At 44.0% G+C, this 22012-nt stretch overlaps 1 protein-coding gene across 1 annotated transcript in view; it reads right to left on the reverse strand.

Moving 5' to 3' along the window:
- Positions 1–22012, reverse strand: part of CELSR2 (cadherin EGF LAG seven-pass G-type receptor 2) — a 107390-nt gene that overhangs the window by 42302 nt on the left and 43076 nt on the right. Inside the window, exons 3-5 of the mRNA XM_070941444.1 lie at positions 17003–17225; positions 4599–4714; positions 4272–4360 (exon numbers count right to left, since the gene is read on the reverse strand). Coding sequence (XP_070797545.1) covers positions 4272–4360; positions 4599–4714; positions 17003–17225 — 428 coding nt within the window. The remainder of the gene's footprint in view (positions 1–4271; positions 4361–4598; positions 4715–17002; positions 17226–22012) is intronic.

The raw sequence follows: 22012 nt of genomic DNA on the forward strand, positions 1-22012 counted from the left end.
CACCTTCAACAATTAAGCAAGCTCTCACATGTTTGGGCAGAGATTCACAGTGGTTTTTAATAAGCTGTATTTATTGCTCTGAAAGAAACAGCAGGGCTACCTTATTACCACTTGACAGGCATGGCAGAGAAACCCAGAGCTTGCTCACTTTATCAAGCACTCCAAATACTGGAAGCTTAGCCACTCTTACAAACACTTAAAAGAGCACTTTTGTCAAACCTCTCCCCAGCTTCACCTCTGCCTGCCACAGTGTGCAGGGGGAAAAAACCCAAAACAGTAACTATCCAAAGAACCAACAGTAAAAGCTAACACATCTTGGTTTCCAGCCAGGATAAGCTAAGGATAACATATTTTTAGTTTGTGGGAAGGAGGCCAGGGATAGAGTATCCCTCTATCTCCCATGTAATTTACACCAAGACAAATTCCTTGTGTGTCCAATCACACTTGGCCAATAAAAAAAATTCTAATTCTAATTTGTATGAAAGCATTTTTAAAGAAAGTAATATTCTGACAATAGAGTCAGAACTCACAGGACACCTTTAATTCTTACAATGCAAGGTAGGAGGGAGAGTCACAGAATTAGTTCTACAAAAAATCAGGAGGTTATGCAGGTTTGACTTGATGTAATGAAATATTGCAATGCTTCAGCCCAAGTTATGGAACTCTAGGTCAACACAACATGCTGTTAAGAACTTGTCATTGACAAGCTACCTACAACAACCTATGAAAGCACCTTTGATTCCAGTTTGATTTTTACATTGTAACTTGTCAGGCACCTATCCTTTTAAAACGAAGGTGAAAATTTGGGAGGGGGGAGAAAGAAACCGCTCTATGGCATTAGCTGGAGGCTGGAGGCTACCCTCCCACATTAGTTAGCAAGACCTGTCTGCTGGCGCACAAGCATTGTGCTTGGGTGAAGTACCCACAGGCAATCCAGCTCATCAGTGCTGACACCTGTACAATATTCAGAAATATTCCCAGGAATGGGAGGAACAACACCCATCCCAAATAAAGTGCTCTCAAATTAGAACATGGAGCCAAGCCAGACTCCTCTAAAACTCTTTAATTCGTCACAAAAATGTGGTTCTGTTTTACTTCCACCTTTGACTTCTGCATTTGATAGAGGAATGAAATAAGCACCGGTCAAACAAGAACAAATGCAGCTCACAACAACAGATGGCTAATTGTGCTGTCTAACATGGTATTTATCTAACACGATGTCAATGCTAAATAAGTGTCAAACAGTTGTAGGGATTGTCTGATCCCTTTTTTGTGTGTGTAGCAAAAGTCCTTGCCTAACAGGTACTGTATTGATGCAATAGCATAACATTAAGCAAATGAGAGGAATGCCTGTTAACTAGGCTGGATCTTGGCATCAGAATTTTCATTCAAGCTCTGAAAGACTGGAGTCCTGTTATAGCACTATCGTGAAACCATTTACGAGTCTCAGTTCAACATAACATGTATAGCTGAATTAGTTTCTCTGTCCAAACACTACAAAAGCATAATTATTAAAGCTGAATGTTATGAAGTAAGTCAGTGTCATGAAAATCATTCAATAGGATGCTCCAGATCTGTTTTTTTCAAAATGCAACTGTTTAACATTATATTCTCTAAATGGATTTTGCCTGTCTGATGCGATCATCTAGGAAGTGGACGTTTAAAATCCCAATTTCTCGAGAGGTGCCTGAGACATGGACCTGGAGAACAACCTTATCTGTTTTTCTCCCAACACAATGGAACAACTTGGCCTTAGAGGTATTCTTGCCCTCTAGCTCTCAGCTTAGACAATGAAAGAAAAGGAAGACCGTTCTCTTAAGGGACTTTTAATTCTGAATTTTAATGATGAAATGGGCTGCCAGGTTTAGTACAACCTTATTTTGATTTGGTTTTATTGTGAAAGGTTTGTGGATTTTATGATATTTTATGGAATTTGATACTGCATAACTCCTCAGAATTTTGGGATATGGGAGTATATAAATAATTGCAACAAGCAAATACACAAGGTTGCTTCAAAGCTTTTCCTGAAGTTCTTTCGACAGTTGCCAGGATAACCGGTGAGGTAAAATGCCTGCTGCTTCCCTCCACTAGTGAACTCAGGAGAAATGTCTCCTGGACATGTAAATGCATATTTATAATGCTTTGGGAGAGCCTTGAAGCAACCATGCTGAGCATTTGGGTATCTATGGCACCTTTGTGGCTTCAATATGTAGTTCTACTTCAAACAATTTGCCCAGGGCTTCTCTAAACTGATCTTTCTGGATGCTTTCTCACATCAAGTGGGCTAGTCTGTGATCAAGGTTTTTATATCCTTCAAATGATCTTTAGATTCAGCTCATCACATTCAAGCAGAGGATGAATTGGATCAGCATGATGACTTTTGGACAAATGAATGAAAAATGTACAGAAGCAATGGTAATTCCCTAAGTCCGTGATGGTGAACCTATGGCACGCGTGCCACAGGTCTCTGCCGGCATGTGAGCCCTCGCCCCAGCTGAGCTGTATATACATCCAACAGGAACAGGAAGTGTCTCACAGGAGCAGATAGAGGTAAATCCTAGAGAGGCAGGAAATGCATCACTGAAAAATGGAGATGAATGCTAGAGAGGAATAAAGCTTCATACAAGGCAGACATAACACCTGTAAGCGTAGGCATTCCGGGGGGTGCAGGGGGGAGCACAGGGGGTGTGGTGCATCCCCCCTGCACCCCTTTTTTGGTCCTAGGTGGCTTCAGGGAGGCCTGCTAGGCCCAAAATGGGGCACGGGGGGGGTCACATGCACATGCATGGGGGAGCTTGCGCACGGGGGGGATGGTTCACACATGCGCAGGGGGTTGTCGTGCACACATTGTATTATGGGTGTGGGCACGCACATGTGCACTGTCGTGCGCACACACACACTTTTGACACAAAAACACAAAAAGGTTAGCCATCACTGCCCTAGGTCAACAAGGAGACAGCACACAGGAATCTGGCTCAAAAACAATAACTGTGAGAGGGACCTTGGAGTCCTGGTGGATGATGACTTAAACATGAGCCAGCAGTGTGCGGCAGCAGCAAAAAAGCTAATACAATCCTTGGATGTATGAACACAGCATAGCTTCAAAATAACGCGAAGTATTAGTACCACTTTATAAATCCTTAGTAAGATCACACCTGGAATACTGCATCCAGTTTTGGATATCAGATTAGAAAAAAGAGACTTTGGAAAAAATGCAAAGAAGAGCAAAGAAGAGCAATTAAGATGTTTAAAAGCCTGGAGACAAAAACATATGAAGAACGGTTACAGGATTTGGGTATGGCTAATCTAGAGAAAAGAAAGACAAGGGGTGACATGATAGCAGTATTCCAGTATTTGAGGGGCTGCTACATAGAAGAGGGGGTCAATTTATTTTCCAAAGCACCAGAAGGCAAGACAAGAAACAATGGATGGAAACTAATCAAGAAGAGAAGCAATCTGGAATTAAGGAGACACTTCCTAACAGTGAAGACAATTAATTACTGGAACAGCTTGCCTCCAGACATTGTGGGCGCTTCATCACTGGAGGTTTTTAAGAAAAGCTTGGACCTATCTGAAATGGTATAGGGTCTCCTGCATGAGAAGGCAGTTGGACTAGAAGATCTCCAAGATCCCTTCCAGCTTTATTCTGATTGATTCTGATTGAACTATAGAGCACAGGAGGACTTCTCTATTGCTCCTTTCCCTCCCCCAGATTAGTATCATTCCCTCCATTCCGATCCCACCCACCAGCCATCAATGCCATTCCATTCCCCTGGGCAGCCTTTTCAGGCCCGTGCTTATTAACTGAAGCAGGCTGTGACAATTGCACCAGCTGTTCACCTCTTCTTGCCCCCTGTCAGCATCCTCCTATTTAGCGATTGGCTTCTTGGACTCAATCATGCTGGGACCACCACAGTTTTCTCTCCACTCCCCCCTCCCCGCCATGCTTCTGTGTTTAGAGCACTATGAATACTAATAGCTGGAGATATCCGGCAGTTTATAGGAGATGAACATTTTGAGGCAGCCATCCTGACAATGACTGCACAATCAAAAGCTTATTTTAGTTCTTGAATGTTTCATGGGCATGGAAAATATCCTCCTCTTCCCCTATAAGCCACATCTCCAACTACAGATAATGACATGGTACCCGGGGGGATACCAGTGGGAAAATTGGCATAAAATGAGCAGAATACTTCAGAGATCCCAAGACAATTGCTATGCTGGGTTCTTCAACACTAGGCCTGTTGCAGTTCAGCACAAAATAATCTTACCTTGTTATAATAGTGCAGGTGGACAGTGTGCCACTGTCCATCGCTCACACCTCCTGGGATGAATGGGGCAACCGTGCTTGTGGTTTCTCCTGAAGGAAAGATGAAACACCACTCAGGTTTTAAAAATAAAGTCTGAGGAGAAAAAGAATAATTTCCCCATCATTTTACAAAGATTCTGATAAGCGGTGAGGGCATCAGAGTTATAGCATGCTGAGTGAAGGAGAATATTGCTAAAGATTTAGAAAAATAAGGTACAGAAAGTAAAACCTAAAGTGGAATGTTTGTAAGCTAAAACAAATTGACAGATATACTGGAGAACAATCACACCTGCTGAGAAAGTAAGTTGAACTTGCTCTTGAACGATTTCCAATGCAACAAAATCATGCCGTTCATTGAAACGCCCATTGTAGAGGAGAAGGCCATCCCGTTCCTTAGTGGCAAACCTGCCCAAAAAGAAGAGAAAGCTGAGCCTCATTCCAAGCATCCCAATGCCCATTGCGAGATGCTCATAAGAACTGAAGTGATTTGTAGGATGTGAATTATTAGAATTTTTGTCTGGTCAGAAATCTTGCAATAGCTTCTAATGCCTTATGAAATGAAAAGATGAAAAAAGAATTTAGAAAACCTCCAGAATGGATTCCCACACAAAGCAACAGAAACTGTATCCCAAACTGTTATTACTGGAGCCCATATGCTTACACACAATTTTCCTCTGAAAACATTCGCACAAAGAGAGAGATCATATATACAACATTCACAAATACAGACCCATCGCATGTGGAATTCACAAAATTTATTACATAGAAATTTTGGAGATATCCTGCCTCAGAGGAACTGTTGGTTGCTGAGTGCCATGGTTTACCTAAGGAAGCACGCTAGATTTAACAAAGGCATTCCTTTGTGATTAGACATGTAGTTCCTTCATACAAAGGAGTGCCCAAAAGGCTGGCTCAGCTGTGAGTCATCCTGGAACTCCCCCCACCACTCCTCCCCTCAACCCTCCATTCATTCATATTGGTTGCATTGTGACTGTATATAAATAATGAGTAAGAGTAAGGAAAAGGACAATAAGCATGAAATAACAATTTCTCTAGTGTTGTTGGGAAGGTCTTCAAGTTCTGGAAGTGATCAGCAAGAAGCCAGAGTGGTCATTTCAAATGGTTAAAGATGTGCTGGGAATATTATGAGAATTTGATTACTACTCCCAAAATCAAGACTGTGGAGTCACATATTGTTACTGGGCACATAATGACAAGAAGTATCAAGTCTCAGTCATAGTCCTTAAAGGAAATTCTGAGATAGCCCAAGATATATTTATAGTCTTGAGGAGGAGGCAAGAAAGCATGGTGTCCAGGTCAAGTTCAAGAAATGGGACAAGAAGAGTAAGATTTATTTATTTTTTTGTATATTTTTTATTTCATTTTTAAATATTCATCAACATCAATACATGAACAGTGTGGCATCTGGGTATATAACATTAATATAAATAATATATTATAATAAATATAATAAGTATATTGGTATATAAATAACAATAATAACATTAATAATATTTATTACATTAGTCAAACTTTTGTAATCTTAGTGTTAATACACATTTGTATTAAAATATAATCCTTCATTATTTAGTTGTTCAGAGTTTCAATGTGCCATTCTAATGCCAATATTATTTGAGCATACATACTTTTTCCTTGATTTGTTTTATCAGTCATTATTGTCTTTATTGTCTTCTCCTTCTTGTCCTCTTGCCTTATTTGCTGATTTGTCTGTTCTATCTTTTCCTCCATTTTTTCTGTTGTCTCCTCCCTTTCCTGGACATTTTGATCTTTATTCATTGTCCCTTGTAGAATATTTTCCATTTTCCCATCTATGCTATGCATTAGATTCTTTATCTCCCTGTAGTTTTTTGTCACAGTGTCATTGATACTTTGGAACATCAATGCCATTTCTTTTAAAATTCCACTCATTTCCTCTTGGTGGAGTATCTTGTCTTATTTTAATAAGTCTCACTCTTGCTCAATAGGCCAAAAACCACATATGTTTGCTCCTCAGAGAGTACAATAATCATAGTTCTTTATATCCCAGGATTATTCAATCAGTTCCATTTAGATAGTCCAGGAAGCTTTCCAAATATCTCCTTATATTCACTCTATAGGTTTAGTCATTTATCTTAACATTCAAAAGTCACTTTACTTAGGTATCTTCCTTGTTCTCACAATTGAACCTCCAGTAGTAATAAAGTTGATAAATATAGAACAGTAGATATCACTGGAGATAAATGTTGTTTATTTCTCTAACAGTAGATATCACCTCCAGATAAATGTTATTTATTTCTCTTATCAAAAATTTTCCCAGACTTGTAGAGGCAAGGTATATTTTCCATTCATCAGTAGGCGGTGCCTTCAGTTTAGGTTTCAGCGTTGTCTCAGATCTCACAAATATTTAATCCAATTTCAATTCCATTTATGGAAGCAAAGTCAGTTATTAATTAAATAGTTCCAGCACTTTAAAATGCCTTTCCCAAAAACAATGCCTACCCAGTTTAAAAGTTCAATTTTGTATGTTTTAGAAGTTTTTTTTTTACTTTTCTCCTCTTAGTTCTTTTCTTTCATGTCTGTTTCTCTCAGTAGTTATTTGCCGCTTTAACAGATAGTTCTGAGAATATCACTTTTCCTGATTTTTTTTTCTTTTTAGGGTTAGGTTCTAGGTAAAAAAGGAATCGTCTCACCCAGTTCCAATGACTGTTCATCTACATCACTCCTGCACTTTCTTTGTTGCCTTGGCTGTCCCAGCTTCACAGCAGCCATGATGACTGCCTCTTCTCCTTGTCGTGGATGAGAGGGAAAAAGCCCTGGGTCAAGTGGGAGAGATGCAACTGTCCGCAACCTACAAGGTGCCCTTCTTTTCTTTACCACCCCTCCAGGGTGGCTTTAGCTCCTTTTGGAGCCCTCCAATAGGGAGAACTTGGCACGGGAGCATGGAGACCTGCTTCTCCCATCCGATCTCACTGCAACGTCAGCCAGAAGTCCAAGAAGAGTAAGATTTCTGTTAAGTCAAGTTAGAAACCATGATAACAGAAATAGGGATTGGTGGGCAAATTGATCCAAACATATCCAGAAAATGATATAGTTGTTTTGGAAGAAAATCACACCTTCACAGTTTGGGGGAAAGTGCTCAGTATAAATTAAAAGGTTTTGCTAGCTACTGATTAAAGCTCTGGCCAAACAATCTAGAAACTGGATTCTGCTTCATACATCACAACTTAACTTGTAGCCTCACACATGGCTAGGAGGAATAAATGCACTGATGGGCTACTTTGGGAAATACAGTGGGATGTCCAATTGATTTACAGTACACTACTGCTTCTAGATGATTTATAATGAAACTTCTACTTTCTTAATGTAATGGGTCAGTTTTTCTGACATCAGCAAACACAAAATTCCAAAATGTACATTTAGATGAAAGATTCAGATACTCATTAACTTCCATGTAATTATGAAATGGACGTTGTCTTACCTGAACGTCCTTTTTCTGGGCGCTGCGTACACTATCCATGCATGGGTTAATACTTCAGTATTTGGCAACAACTGAGTGAAAGAAACAGAAGGCTCTTCCCCTTTCCGGCCCCCTAGCCACGCCTCTGTTCCCATGATCCCCCAGTCTGAACGAAAGGCGCAGCTAACAAGGAGTCCACTAAGAGTAACCTTAACAAACTCAACTTTATTAACACCAACTTGATAACAGGAACAAAGGAGATCAATAGTCACCAGGTGAGCAGTCAGCCCAAGAGGGAGGGTTATGGATAGTGTACGCAGCGCCCAGAAAAAGGACGTTCAGGTAAGACAACGTCCATTTTCCTGTGCGCTGCTCCCACTATCCATGCATGGGATATACCCAAGCTCAAATCCCCTGGGCGGGATGCTGACTGTCTCCATCGTTGTCCTCCGACACCACTTTCTGAAGTACTCTGCGGCCAAAAGCCGCCTCAGCGGAGTTGTACACATCGATCTTGTAGTGGCGGATGAACGGCGTGAGGGACGACCAGGTCGCCGCCCTGCAGATGTCCGCTACCGAAGCTTGAGTAGCCCAGGCCGCTGACGTGGCCGCACTGCGGGTAGAGTGTGGGAGGATTCTGCCCGGTGCCGGCCTGGAGCTTGCCTCGTAGGCCATAGCGATGCAGGCCTTAATCCATCTGCTGACCGTGGCTGGTGATACCTTCTGACCCATGGACCTCGGACTAAAGGAAACCAGGAGGCCCTCGGTCCGGCGAAAGGGCTTGGTCCGCCGGATGTAGATGCGGATAGCACGTCGGACGTCCAGCGTGTGCCACCTCTCCTCCCTCGCATCTCGGGGTGAAGGACAGAAATCCGGTAGGATGAGTTCCTGGGCCCGATGAAACCACGAGTTGACCTTCGGGATGAAAGCCGGGTCCAGGCGTAGCGTCACCGTGGATTCACGAAATATGCATAAGTCCTTGCGGACTGAGAGGGCCGCTATCTCTGAGACTCTTCTCGCCGAGGTGATCGCCAGCAAGAAGGTCACCTTAAACGAGAGGTACTTGAGAGAGGCTGAGTTTAGGGGTTCGAAGGGGGGTCCAGTCAAAGCCCGCAGAACCAGGGACAAGTCCCATGATGGGTACCGATGCACTGCCGGGGGTCGAAGGTTTGTGGCCCCGTGTAGAAACCCCTTGATGCGCGGGTGGTGCGCGAGAGACTGGTACGGGGGGCAAGTGATGACCGTTGCTAGGGCCGCTGTCTGCCTTCGTAAGGTTGCGGGGGTCAGGCCCCTGTCAAGGCCAGCCTGAAGAAATTGCAGGATGTCACGAACCTCTGCTGAAGTCGGGTCGGTGTGTTGTCGGGTACTCCAGCGACAGAACGCTTGCCAAGACGCCTCGTAAATGCGGGTCGTAGACGGACGTCTAGCTGCTTGGATGGTGGCCACGACCTCATCTGGTAGGTTGTCCTTTTTTAGGATGACGCGTTCAAATGCCAGACGGCTAATTGCAGCCACTGGGGCTCTGGGTGCGTGAGGAGTACTGCCCGTTTGGAGTTGGCCCTGCCTGCCCTCTGAAAGGGGAGCAAAAACCACTGCAGAGGTCTCGAATGTCTGCGTGCCCACGGAACGATGCCGAAGCAGGATACCATCTTTCCGAGAAGGCAAGAAAGACGGATCAGGGCAACTCTCCTCCTCGACAGGACCTGTTGTATCAGAGTGCGGATGCTCTGGACTCTGTCCGGTGATAGGTAAACCTGACCGTTGGCTGAGTCTATAAGTGCCCCCAGATGAAGTAGTCTGGTGGTGGGCTGCAGATGGCTCTTTTCGAAGTTTATGGTAAAGCCGTGATCCTGGAAGACCTGCAGGACTCTCCTCATGTCTTCGGTGGCCTGATCTCTGGTGGAGGACAGGATCAGGATGTCGTCCAGGTAGCAGAGCAACCGGATCGGGATGGTTCGAAGCCTGGCCGCTACCACCGCCACCAGTTTGGTAAAGGTGCGGGGGGCTGACGAGAGTCCGAATGGCATCGCCCGGTACTGGTAATGAGTTCCCGCGAATTCGAATCTCAGGAACTGCCTGTGCCCCGGGTGAATGGGCACGTGAAGATAGGCCTCCCGGAGGTCGACCGATTGGAGCAAGTCGCCCCGTCTCACCCCCGCTAGGATGGACTTTAGGGAGTGCATTTTGAACCTGTGGTATTGAACCGACAGGTTTAGCCGCTTTAGATTTAGTATGCCCCTCCAGCCCCCGGAGTTCTTGGGTACTAGGAAGAGGGTTGAGTAGAACCCGGAACCCCTCTGGGCGTGCGGCACTGCTTCGATGGCATTGACTTCTAGGAGGTGTTCTATCTCCTGGGACATTAAGTTCCGCTGTTCTGCGGAGCGGGGTATTGGACAGTGGACAAATCGATGGGGCGGCTGACCGGAAAATTCGATAGAGAGACCCGAACCAGTCGTACGCCTTACCCAGGAGTCCGAGGTTGATTTGGCCCATTGCTGGTGGAAGTGGATGAGCCTTCCCCCTATGGGGCCTGCGAGCCTGGAGTCACTTCCCCCGTTTGGCTGGCTTCGGCCCGGCACCACGGAAGTTTCGCCTTGGCTGCTGGTTTCGCCCTCGGTCTCAGAACTGCTGCCGGTCCTGGAACCTGTCTCCTCCCTGATAGTGGGGGCGATGAGCAGAGGACCCCCTGGGTCCTGCGCTGGTACGAAAGGGCTGTTGTAGCGGGTAAGGAGTGTAACGGCGTTCCTGGTGGCGGTAGGTCGATGGGAGGATCTTTCTCTTGTCCTTCCCCTCCACTAGTAATGGTTCCAGTGCGGCGCCAAAGAGCTCTGGGGCTTTGTAAGGTGCAGCCACCAATTTCCATTTTGCTTTGACATCGGCCTTCCAGGGCCGGAGCCAGAAGAGTCTTCTGGCCGAAAGGGTTGAGGCGAGAGACCTCGAGGCAAATTTGGCTGCGTTTAGAGAACTGTCTGCTGAGTATTCAGTGGCGGCTATTAACTTGTTTATATCCTGCTGGAGCCTGGTGTCCTCCGGGGGTAGTCTGTCCTGCAGGTGCCGGAGCCAGATGAGCGACGCACGATTGAAGAATGACGTTGCCATCATGGCTCTGATTGCCCAGCCCGCCGCCTGGTGTGCTTTTCGGAAGGCCCCCTCCATCCTCTTCTCCTCTGCCTTGAGAGAGTCAAGAGGGTCAGTGGTGATCAAGGCACCAGAGGACAATGCTGCCACAGGCTGGTCGACGGTAGGGAGTGCTAGGAGGTCCTCTAGCTCTGGGGCTGCGCAGTAGAGCTTCCTGTCCAGATTGCTGGGTGTGGCCAGGGAAGCTGGTTGTCCCCAGGGGTTCTGGATGACCTCCGCAAACAGCTGAGGGCACGGGATGAAATCCCTCTGCGGCTTTGATGGGTTGAAGAGGGCGTCGTGCGGCCCCGCTGCCGGTGGGGGGGCGGTTGTGACGTCCCCTGGTACCCCAAGGTTGGTTGTAAGTCGGGCCTTGTGGAGCAGGGACTTGAACAAGGCCGGACGGAAGAGGCCTGTAAATGCCGGTGTGTCGGGCGCTAGACCCTCATCCTCTGATAGCTCCATCTCCTCAGGCCCCTCCTCTGCTTGGTCTGATTCTTCCGAAGAGGAGTCCTGACCTCGTCTGGGGAGAGGCTGGGGTTGGGGTTGGTGGCGCCGCGACTGACTCATGGCGGCTTGGCCTGGAGCTTGGGACGACTGCTGCAGGGTTGTGCTAAAGAAGGAGGAGAGTGCTGCTGAGAACATGGCCTGGAAGTCCAATGGGGAAGCCGTCCCAGGCTCCCCCTGGGGGTGCTGGTCAGCACTTGGCAGCGGGCTCGATGCCTCCCTGGCCCGATGATGTTGTGCAGTGAGAAGGGTCGGTGAGGCCTCTGCTGCGAGCCCTGTGCCTGCCTCCGGACGAGGGGTGCTGTGGCCAGACCTGGGCACATCCGGAGTTCTTGGGGTCACTGCGATGTCGGATACAGATGAGATCCCCAAGTCCCTGCCCTTAGGGGAAGCACGCACTGGGTCCAAAGTCGCGGGCTCCCTGGATAGTGTTGCAGCGACTGTCCTCTGGGCCTTCTCCCATTGTCTCTCGAGAGCGTTATGCCTCCTTAACGCATCTCTGTCTTGGAAAGGTAGGGCCCCTTCCGAGGCCGCTCTGCTGGTGGCGCTCGAATGCCTCTTTTTGGATTTCTTCTTGCCCCCTTTACTGCTCTTGTGAGGGGGGCTAAGCTCTAGCTCCATATCTGAGGAAGGGGGGGAGTGAGGCATTGTTGAGGCTTGAGAGCGTTGGGCAGACCCCCTGATGCTGTGCTCCGCCACCAGATGGCAGGACTCTGCAATAGAGCCCCACGTGTGTAAAATCTTCTCCTCAGGAGGTAGAGGAGGAAGATGCTCCGCCCCCTTAATTGGCGTGGGGGGGGGTCTGCAGCCGGCCCGCTGGTGTCTAAGGGCGCCGGCTGAAGAGTCAGTCCAAAATGGCGGCCCGCAGGTCCACCAATATGGCGCTGGCACGTGGCTCCGCTGTGCCCGACTCTGGCGAGGTCTTAAACTGGCGGCCCGAGGGTCCGACCAGATGCCCCGCGATTCCCCTTGCCGGGGAAGGCTGCTGCGATGTCTGGCGCTTCCTCTCCTTCGCGCCCGTCAGATGCTTAGCGCCGGGCGGCTCGATCGGCGATGCGTGGGCGGCCGGGGATTCCGAGTCCGCCGCCCAGCTGATGAGCGCGAAGCCGCTCGCTGCGACTTTCCCACGCGCTCCGGAGCTCGCCAACGATTGTGGGGCGAGGGAGCCGAGCCCGCCGGCCAGCTGGAGGTCGCTGATTGTAGCGGCGGCCTCGCACGTGGGGAGAAGCTTCCGATTGACTAAAAAGCCTGCCGGCTGCTCAATCGGGCTGCAGCGCTCCGCTCTCCCCCCACCAGCTGGTAGAACGAGCCTTGCGCCGAAGCGCCAGGCAAAGCAACACAAAAAGGGACGCGAAAACAAGCTATTCAAAATAAACACAACAAACGCCTAAACGCTTAGAGAGAAGAGCCAAACTAAAGAGAAGGAAGAGAATTATATAAATATAGGGAAGGAGCCAATCCCCACAGAAGCACAATACCTTTAACGCCTGTGGAGCTCCCAAAAAACACTCCAGTAGTTGCCAGCAACTGAGTGAAGACTGGGGGATCATGGGAACAGAGGCGTGGCTAGGGGGCCGGAAAGGGGAAGAGCCTTCTGTTTCTTTCACTCAGTTGTTGCCAAATACTGAAGTATTAACCCATGCATGGATAGTGGGAGCAGCGCACAGGAAAATCAACCCCCACCAATCTATTTCAACTTTAAGATTGCTTGCATGCCATTTTTAGGTGCCCTCTTTACTGCGTTATTGGTGGTGGAAGATTTTATTTAAAAAAAAAATTGCAAAAGATTCTCCTTTCCACATTCATGGTCATGTCCGCTTTAACATAACTGCTGGGTCTCCAGAGCAAATTCAGTTGATCATCAGGCACTCAAAGGTTGCTTATTATGATTTAGTCTAAAAAGAAATGGAAATAAATCATCCGAAAACCACTATAATTAGGATGATGTTTTCTTTAATTAACTGTGCACACTGACATATTAATTGTCTATATAGTCAGATCACTGGGTGTCTTTTTTCTTTGCTTTCTACAATCTTCTGGTAGAACAAAGAACATCCATTTACTAGTTTCAATCCTTATAGCTTCCTGGCACCAGATCAAAAATGAAATCCGGTAGAAAAAGGAACTCAAAGATCCCAACAAATAAGCTTAGAGGTGTCAAATTATTCCATCTTTTCTCTTCTGATAAATATAACAAGAATTATATCACCTTCTTATCTTCTTTTATATTTCAGGGACATCAATATGCCCACCTATCAACTGTAGTTGAACTGAACTAAATCCACTAAAAATGGATAATTTATAAATTTAGTTGATTATTTCATATAGGCTTTTATCAGAGCATTATTACTTACTGTTACTCATTCCTAAAATGTACCATTTCTAATTGCAAATGGGAAAATAAGACATGAATGCTTCTCGGTATAACAACCAGAATTACCTATGTATAAGGTGGGCCTAAGGTGGGCCTACTATTCTCATTCTCATCTTCTGTATTTATTATGTAGGTTGATTTATATAAAAAAAGAGACTAAAACATCATTCAAATAGGTCAGTTAATATGTTTTGCATCTTAGCTATCAATGATACAGTTTCACACTTGTAAAAATACACAGTATTTCTGAGCATGGAAGCCTTTAAAATCTCCCAATGATTTTAAAAACATGCTTGTTAAGTAATAATGAATGTTTAAAATAAGCACCAGCTCAGAATAGTCAGAAAGCACAAACTATACAAATTATATATCTTCATTAATTTCTACCACCTTTGAATTCTACTGTACCTATTTTATACATTTCATGATCGGTACTCAGACATTGAAAAAGATACACCATGTTCTCTGCATAAAACTTCTCATCCACACGTTCCTTTAAGATATGAGCTCTTTACTACTGGTTCTGAATGTTTCATTTGCCCTCCACAAATCAACCTTGTGAAGTAGGAAAGGTATACCTACTAATGAAATGTATAATCCTACTCCTAAATTGCCATTCAGAAAGTTGAAGGGAGGGCAGTTAATATTTGGATTGGCATAGGGAATCTAGAGCTGCTGCCGGTTACCTAAAGCAACTTTTCTTAGTATTTTAAAAAAAACATTATAATTGGATTCAGCCAACTGCCAATTACGAACTTCTGCATGGCTGCAAATTTTTGTTTTATTGTTGCTATTTCAAATACACACTTGTCTATTCTTTAAAAACAACATGCTTCTTTCCCAACATACATGCTTAGAATCAAATGAGCAGAAGCCCATTCTGTTCTTATACCTGCAGATATACTTGGACTCTTAAGTACCTCAGTGGAATATGTGAAATTACACCTGCTCAGCATATTCTATTTTATTAAGGTTGCTAAAGAGTATTTTGTTCTGATCTAACATGTGAAGAATAGAGAGACATTTGTAACACATATAAGGTTGGTTAAAAAAAAGAGAAAAAATATGTGCTTCATAACTGATTATCCAATATTAAAACCATATATGTATATGTATATCCCTAGATGAATTACTATACAGGTAGTCCTCAACGTATGACCACAATTAATCCCCAACTTTATGTTATTGAGACATTTGTTAAGTGAGTTGTGCCCCATTTATGAATTTTCCTGCCACAGTTATTAAGTGAATCACTGCGGTTGTTAAGTTAGTAACACGGTTGTTAAGTGAATCTGGCTTCCCCATTGACTTTGCTTGTCAGAATGTCACAAAAGGCAGATCACATGACCCCAGGACACTGCAACCATCATAAATATGAGTCAATTGCCAAGCATTTGGATTTTGATCAACTGATCATGGGCAGGGGTGAAATCTACTTACTTTCCCTACCGATTCGGAAGTCACATGCGCATGTGAACCCTCTGCGCATGCGCAAACCCTTCTGCGCATGCACAGAGGGTAAAAAACAGGTTACATCCTGGTTAAAACCAGGAAGTAATGACGACCAGGTGGGTGGGTCGCTACCGGTTCTCCGAACCACCCATCGCCATCACTACCGATTCAGCCAAACCGGTTCAAACTGGTAGCATTTCACCCTGATCGTGGGGATGCTTCAACAGTTGTAAGTGTGCAAAATTGCCATAAATCACTTTTTTCAGTGCCACTGTATCTTTGAACGGTCAAATAAATGAACTGTTGAAAGTCGAGGAATAGAATGTTTCTCGAATCAGGCATCAGCCATTTTTGTTTTTGTCTCTTCCCCAAACCAAAGTGTGCTCCCAGATTACCAAGGGGCTGAGTTATTGGAGCAACCCCTTCTGCAGCAGGTGGGGAGTGATACCCCCCCACCCCCGCATAGAAACAGTGAATGGTAAGCCTGTCAGGGCTGAAAAATATGGTTCCCATCTGAGCAAACCAGATCTTCCTTTCCTTTGTGACCACACACAGAATTGCTCTCCTAGGTAGATTCGTTTTAGACTGTCAGCACTTGGCAGTTTTCCCCCATCCCCCCCACACACATACACAGTCCCAGAGGAAAAAGTGTGTGACAAGTATACAGAGCAGAACTGGAGATCACTGACCCTTCGCCGGGGACAAAAAGGCTTTGGCTGGCTGGCTTCTTTGTGCTAGGCTAACAAAAAGGATGGAATTGGAATAATTATGGGTGGTAAGGCCAGGAAATGGGGAAGGCTCCATAATCTCATCAGAGGAGCTCAAGCAAATAACATCCTTACGACAAATACAGTACTTATATGCCCATTTAGACTGAAAGGACAGAATGAGAAGTGAGATACACAAATCCCAAAAATTGTGCTATGCTTGCTTCTAGTAAAAGTTCCTTTCTAGTTTAACAGTATTGCTAAAACAGAAAGAGGAAGACACTTGATTATTCAACAGGTAGCACAATATGTCTGAAAATGGAACAAAACAGATCCAAGAAATTAAGCAGTCTATATGGTCCAGATGCCTGTGGTAGCTCTCAGCCTCCATATACATAAACATAGACAAATCTAATACAGACAGCAATTGTTGGGAGTGGGGAGATATACAAGCGAACACCATCAGTGTTTACCTATACAATTTTCTGCTGTGGGTAAGAGTCTGGATCAAGGTGATTCCCCTGACACATTATGTCCATATTCAAATCTTTTTAAATTGTCCAAAATAACAGCATGAAAAAAACACACTGAAGATGAAGCAGAATTTTGTATCAAAACTTTTAAGACAACAATTTTAAACATGTTTAGTAGAAGATGGTTCATCTAGACACAATGGACATTTTTTAAACTTATAGAACTTATTTTCAATGAAAGTGAATATATTATCCAAGGAATTATAGTCCATCTAGTTTGGCTTCAAAAAAAGGGGGGATTTCTCCCCCAAAACTTTACTATTTGCAAACATTTATTTCTGTAACATTATACTTGGAAAATTGGTTAAACATTTATACTCTTCTAATATGTTTAAAATATTTTTTCTCAGGACTTCATATTCTAGCTATTTTTTTTTAAAAAAAGTTGAAAATGAAATAGATTTTTTAAAAACAGGGATAGTTACGAGGGTTACCCTGCTGGCTCATAGTACAGAATGTCAGGAAAATTTAAGGAAGGACAAAATAATGTACATATAGGTGCAAAACTATATTGGACTTCTTTTTTTTCCTAAGCCAAGTACTTACGTGAGAACAATGGTGAAATGGAAGCGTTGGCGCAGCCCCTTAAAAGTAAGAAAGGAGTGGCCCGGGAAACTACGGGTATTCATCTGACAATACGGCTTCTCATAGTCTCCAGAAAGGCAGTCACACTTGAAACCACCCACCAGCAGGTTGACACAGGTGCCACCATTCTTGCAGACACCAGGGGTACAGCGGCCCAACCGGGAATTCACTTCACAGTTCTCTCCTGTAGCAGAAGCAGAGAGTATCGATCAACAAACATATATATTCTCCACCTACCTTCTCCATAATTCTCAAAATTAGTTAACACTCAAAGCTACTCCAAACCCAATTGAATTTCTTCCCACAAATCCATCTGAAGCAAAGCACTTGGATTTGGTGGTATAACTAACTATATATACTACTAGTAGTATTTATACCATTTATAGGCTACATAACTCCTGATTGTGAATGGATTACAAATTAAAAGTAAAAAAAAATACAAAACACAAAAGGAAATCATAAAAGGCTCTAAAAACAACATACAGTAACCACACACATATCATCCAGCAGGGGTTCAGCCTTCACTCTATCCACATCCTGGAAGAATAGCCCATCTTCCTGAATGTCATCAGAGTGGGAGTCATCTGGATGTCTGAATGAGTATCATTCCAAAAGCCACCCACACTTTCTGATTCCCACATGATGATATTGCTTAATCAATAGGACATGGAGCAGACCCACTCTCCCTGATCACACTGGGTAGGCAAAAACAACCAAAGATAAGTGGTCCCTCGAAGAAAAAAAAGGCTCTATGCCATGAATAATTTTATAGATGATAACCAGCACCTTGAATTGCTCCCAGAAGCCAACTGGTAACCAGTGCAGCTCAGAGAACAGTGTGATCATGCAGAAATAATGAAGCATGCCCCACACTGTCCAGATTGTTGCATTCTGGACTTCCAAGTGCTCTTCAAGGACAGTCCCAAGTAGAGCACATTACAGTAATCTATTTGTGAGGTGACTAGTGTGTGAGTGGCTGCCTGAAAGCCTTCAGGTTCAGGAAAAGTTGCCAGTGGCACATTGGGTACACCTGTGCAAAGATCCATTTGGCCACAGCTACCACCTGCTCTTTGAACAGAACCTGTCAGTTGCAGTATAAACAAATTATGCAATCCCACCAAGATCAATAATGGAACATCCTCAGACCTAGATGATCCAAATATTTGCAGCTACTCAGTCTTGTCAAGACTGAGCCTGAATCTGTTCCTCCTCATCTAGACATGCAGAGGTTCTAGACACTGGAACGTGACTTCAACAGAATCATTTAGTCAATCTGGGACTGAGATGTATGATTGGATGTCATCATTGTTATGATAATACGTGACCCAAAGGTCCTCCATGTATATGTTAAATAGAAAGGGTAAGAATTTTGACCCTTGTGGTACCCCATAAGTAGAAGGCTGAAGGCTTCATCTCTCCTCCATGTTAACATCTGGAATCAGCCACAAAGAAAGAAGAAACACTGCAAAATGGTGCCCCCTCCAAAAAAAAACTTGCAGCCAGTGCAGAAGGATATGATGATTAAAATTATTAAAGATATCAAGGAACACAAAGAAAAATGCAGTAGCCTCATCCTGGCTCTACCACAGGTCATCAAAAAGAACACCCGATGTGATCCAGCCTGAAAACCAATTGAAATGGGTTCAGATAAACCATCTTCTCAAAGATTATTGCTAAAGCCCAATCACCTTCTCCACAACCTTTCCTTAAAAGGGATGGTTGGAGGTTGGATGAAATTTGTCTAAAATCTTTGGAATTGTAAGTAGCATATTGAGGACACCACACAGTCTCCTTTAAGGCTAAGGGCACAACTTTCTTCCTCAAAGAAGCAGATGTCAACAATATGGACTCAATAACTACTATCTCCCCACTTTTCAAAGCCAAGGGAAAATATTTTATTTTCCCAAGACTCTTAAAACCTAGTTTTATGCTAGTTCAGCTGTTCTTTTCTATTTCCTGTTTTGATACTGTTGCAGGACTGATCTTTCTCATTTGTGAGACTACAGAAATTAATTTAATTTAAGATGCCTGATATATGAAATATATGAACACTCAAACACTCCTATGATATTAAGCAATGCCCCTTTTTAAAATGATGTCCAAGTTCTTAAGATCTATAACATAACCCTGAAAATTAGCAGTGCAATATCAGTTTCCATTTTGTTCTCAGATACCAGTTGTAGGTAAATAGTGGCTGGGATTTCACACCAATTAAAGCAGAAAATAAAGCAGAAGATAAATAGTCAAATAAGTTAACATTTTAGCACTAAAACACAAGAACAATCTCAGAAAGTCTCTGGTCATATCGTATAAACCATTTGCATGTTTGTGCAAGCTGAATTAAAACTTGATTAGAAAGCCTAGCCCTAACAACTCTGATTCTCCAGAGTTTACTCTTCAATTTGCTTTAGTGAAAAATCTGCCTAATCAAAAGGTTTAATGTCAAATGTCTTTGATATATTCTATCAATATGCATGCAGCTGCTTTTGTTAATAATGGAAACTGCTTAACAATGGGATGTCTTCAACAAAATGATGTTCACTTGCAAAGCATGTGTTATAAACAAGTAAATCTGTTCCCTGTATTATTAGCAATCTGAAGGAGTGATTTCAGGCAGATTTGTGTGAATATTTTTATTACTTTAACTCTATCCGTTGTTCATTTCTCAATTTGCAGAGCAAATGGGTAGCTTGTAGAGTTGAAAAAGCAAGATCTGATAATGTAGAAAAGCTGCATTTGCCAGGAATAGCCTTTGATGGATACAAATAAACTAAGCTGATAATTTGATACCACTTTTTCTCAAAAGTTTGTTTACTGAATGCTCTTGTATTGGAAGCAAAGAAGACTCAAGTTCTGATTTAAAAACTTTTGCATTCATTTGTTGTAAATTTCAAGTAACCAAAACTGAGATTCGTCTAAAATAAATAGTTGAAACCCAAACATGTTTTTCTCCCCACCAGCTTTTTCTTTTACACCCTTCCTTTCAGCCTTATTTTCATATTTTCTTGTTTATTTTTCATTACCTTCAAAAACTTCTTCTGAATCCTAAACCAGATTGCCAACATTAGCTTCCCTCTTCTCTCATTTTTGTTTTAATTACTGGGTTCAGACAACAGTTTCATTAAGATAGATTGGAAGCTAACTAGCTTAGCCACATGACCTATTTTACACAAACATCCTTCTATTTGAATGCTCCAGAATCCAGACTTTTAACTATCATTATTCCAAACCAAGGAAGCCTGGCATGTTATGGTCCCTGGGGTTGCAAAGAGTTGAACACAACTTAGTGACTGAACAACAACAACAACAACAACAACAAATTCCCAACCAATACAGTCAATAGCTGGAGCTACATCTCCTGATACATCTTGAGCATGTCAAAATCTGTCCCTAATCTGTTCTTTCAGATTTTTTAAAAGGTAAATAGATCTATCTATCTTGCAACTGGTTATCTTTTTCTTTTCTTTTCTTTCCTTTTATCTTCTACCTTGGAGCCTTTTCTTGGAATCTAGATGTTCACATAACATGTCTCAAGTAGGATAATTTGAGCCTAATCATTTGTGCTTCAATGCTTCTCTTTAGCAATATAAAATTGGCTATTTTGATCTCAGGGACATATTTGCATAGAATCCTGCAGAGTTATATACTTTAGACTGAATCTACACATTTACACTTGGCAGTAGTGGTGAGGGGTCCAAACTTGAGATTTTTAAGAAGATATTGGACAACCATTTGTTTGAAATGGTATAGGGTTTCCTGCTTGAACAGGGGGTTGGACTGGAAGACCTCCAAGGTCCCTTCCAACTCTGTTATTCTGTATTTGCATGCGAAGGTCTGAAGTCTTAGTGCTATTTCAAGAGGGGTTCCCAAAAGAATTGTGTTAAATTATGATCCAAGAAAACCTCATAAAGATTTTCAAGATGCTTTGTCCTAAGCAACTGCAAGCCAAACTAAATGCGTGTATCCAATTCTCTGCCAATACCTCCAAAACTAAGATTGGAAGTTTTCAACAGTTCAGATTTCAAGAGGAAAAGCAAGTCAATCCAGCCAGAATAATAATATAATGTATTAGGGGAGACTTGGTCCTAATCATCTGAGCAACATTATGGGTTCTATCCCAACAATATAATTTTGATTTTTAATAACTGTATCATCATCAGTGCCTAGAGGCCGTACGGATCTGGATGGGGAGAAACGGGCTCAGGCTCAACCCATCCAAGACCGAGTGGCTGTGGTTTCTGACGTCCCAATATAGTCAGCTGGCGCCATCACTGGCTATTGGGGGCGAATCATTGGCCCCCACGGAAAGGGCTCGTAACTTGGGCGTCCTCCTGGATTCACGGCTGTCTTTAGAAGAGCACTTGACGGCCGTGACCGGGAGGATTTTTCATCAGGTTCACCTGATTTGTCAGTTGCGTCCCTTTCTAGATCGGGACTCGTTACGCACAGTCACTCATGCCCTCGTCACCTCTCGTCTGGACTATTGTAACGCTCTCTACATGGGGCTCCCCTTGAGGTGCACCCAGAGGCTCCAACTGGCGCAGAGTGCGGCCGCGCGGGTGGTTATGGGAGCGGCGTGGAGCTCCCATGTAACACCTCTCCTGCGCGAGCTGCACTGGCTCCCGGTGGTCTTCCGGGTGTGCTTCAAGGTTCTGGTTACCACCTTTAAAGCGCTCCATGGCTTAGGACCTGGTTACTTACGGGACCGCCTACTACCATCAATAGCCTCCCATCGACCAGTATGCTCCCACAGAGAGGGGCTCCTCCAGGTGCCGTCGGCCAAACAATGTCGGCTGTCGGCCCCTAGGGGGAGAGCCTTCTCTGTGGGGGCACCGACGATCTGGAACGAGCTCCCCCCAGAGATACGGAGGATTCCGGATCTGCGCACCTTCCGCCGCGAGCTGAAGACTCTGTTATTTCATCAAGCTGACCTCGCCTAAATCTTCTCCCTTTTAAGTGCAAATTTTAAAT

Source organism: Pituophis catenifer, unplaced genomic scaffold, assembly GCF_029215685.1.
Source record: "Pituophis catenifer annectens isolate HBS135680 unplaced genomic scaffold, rPitCat1.0.hap2 SCAF_3, whole genome shotgun sequence".
NCBI lineage: Eukaryota > Metazoa > Chordata > Lepidosauria > Squamata > Colubridae > Pituophis > Pituophis catenifer.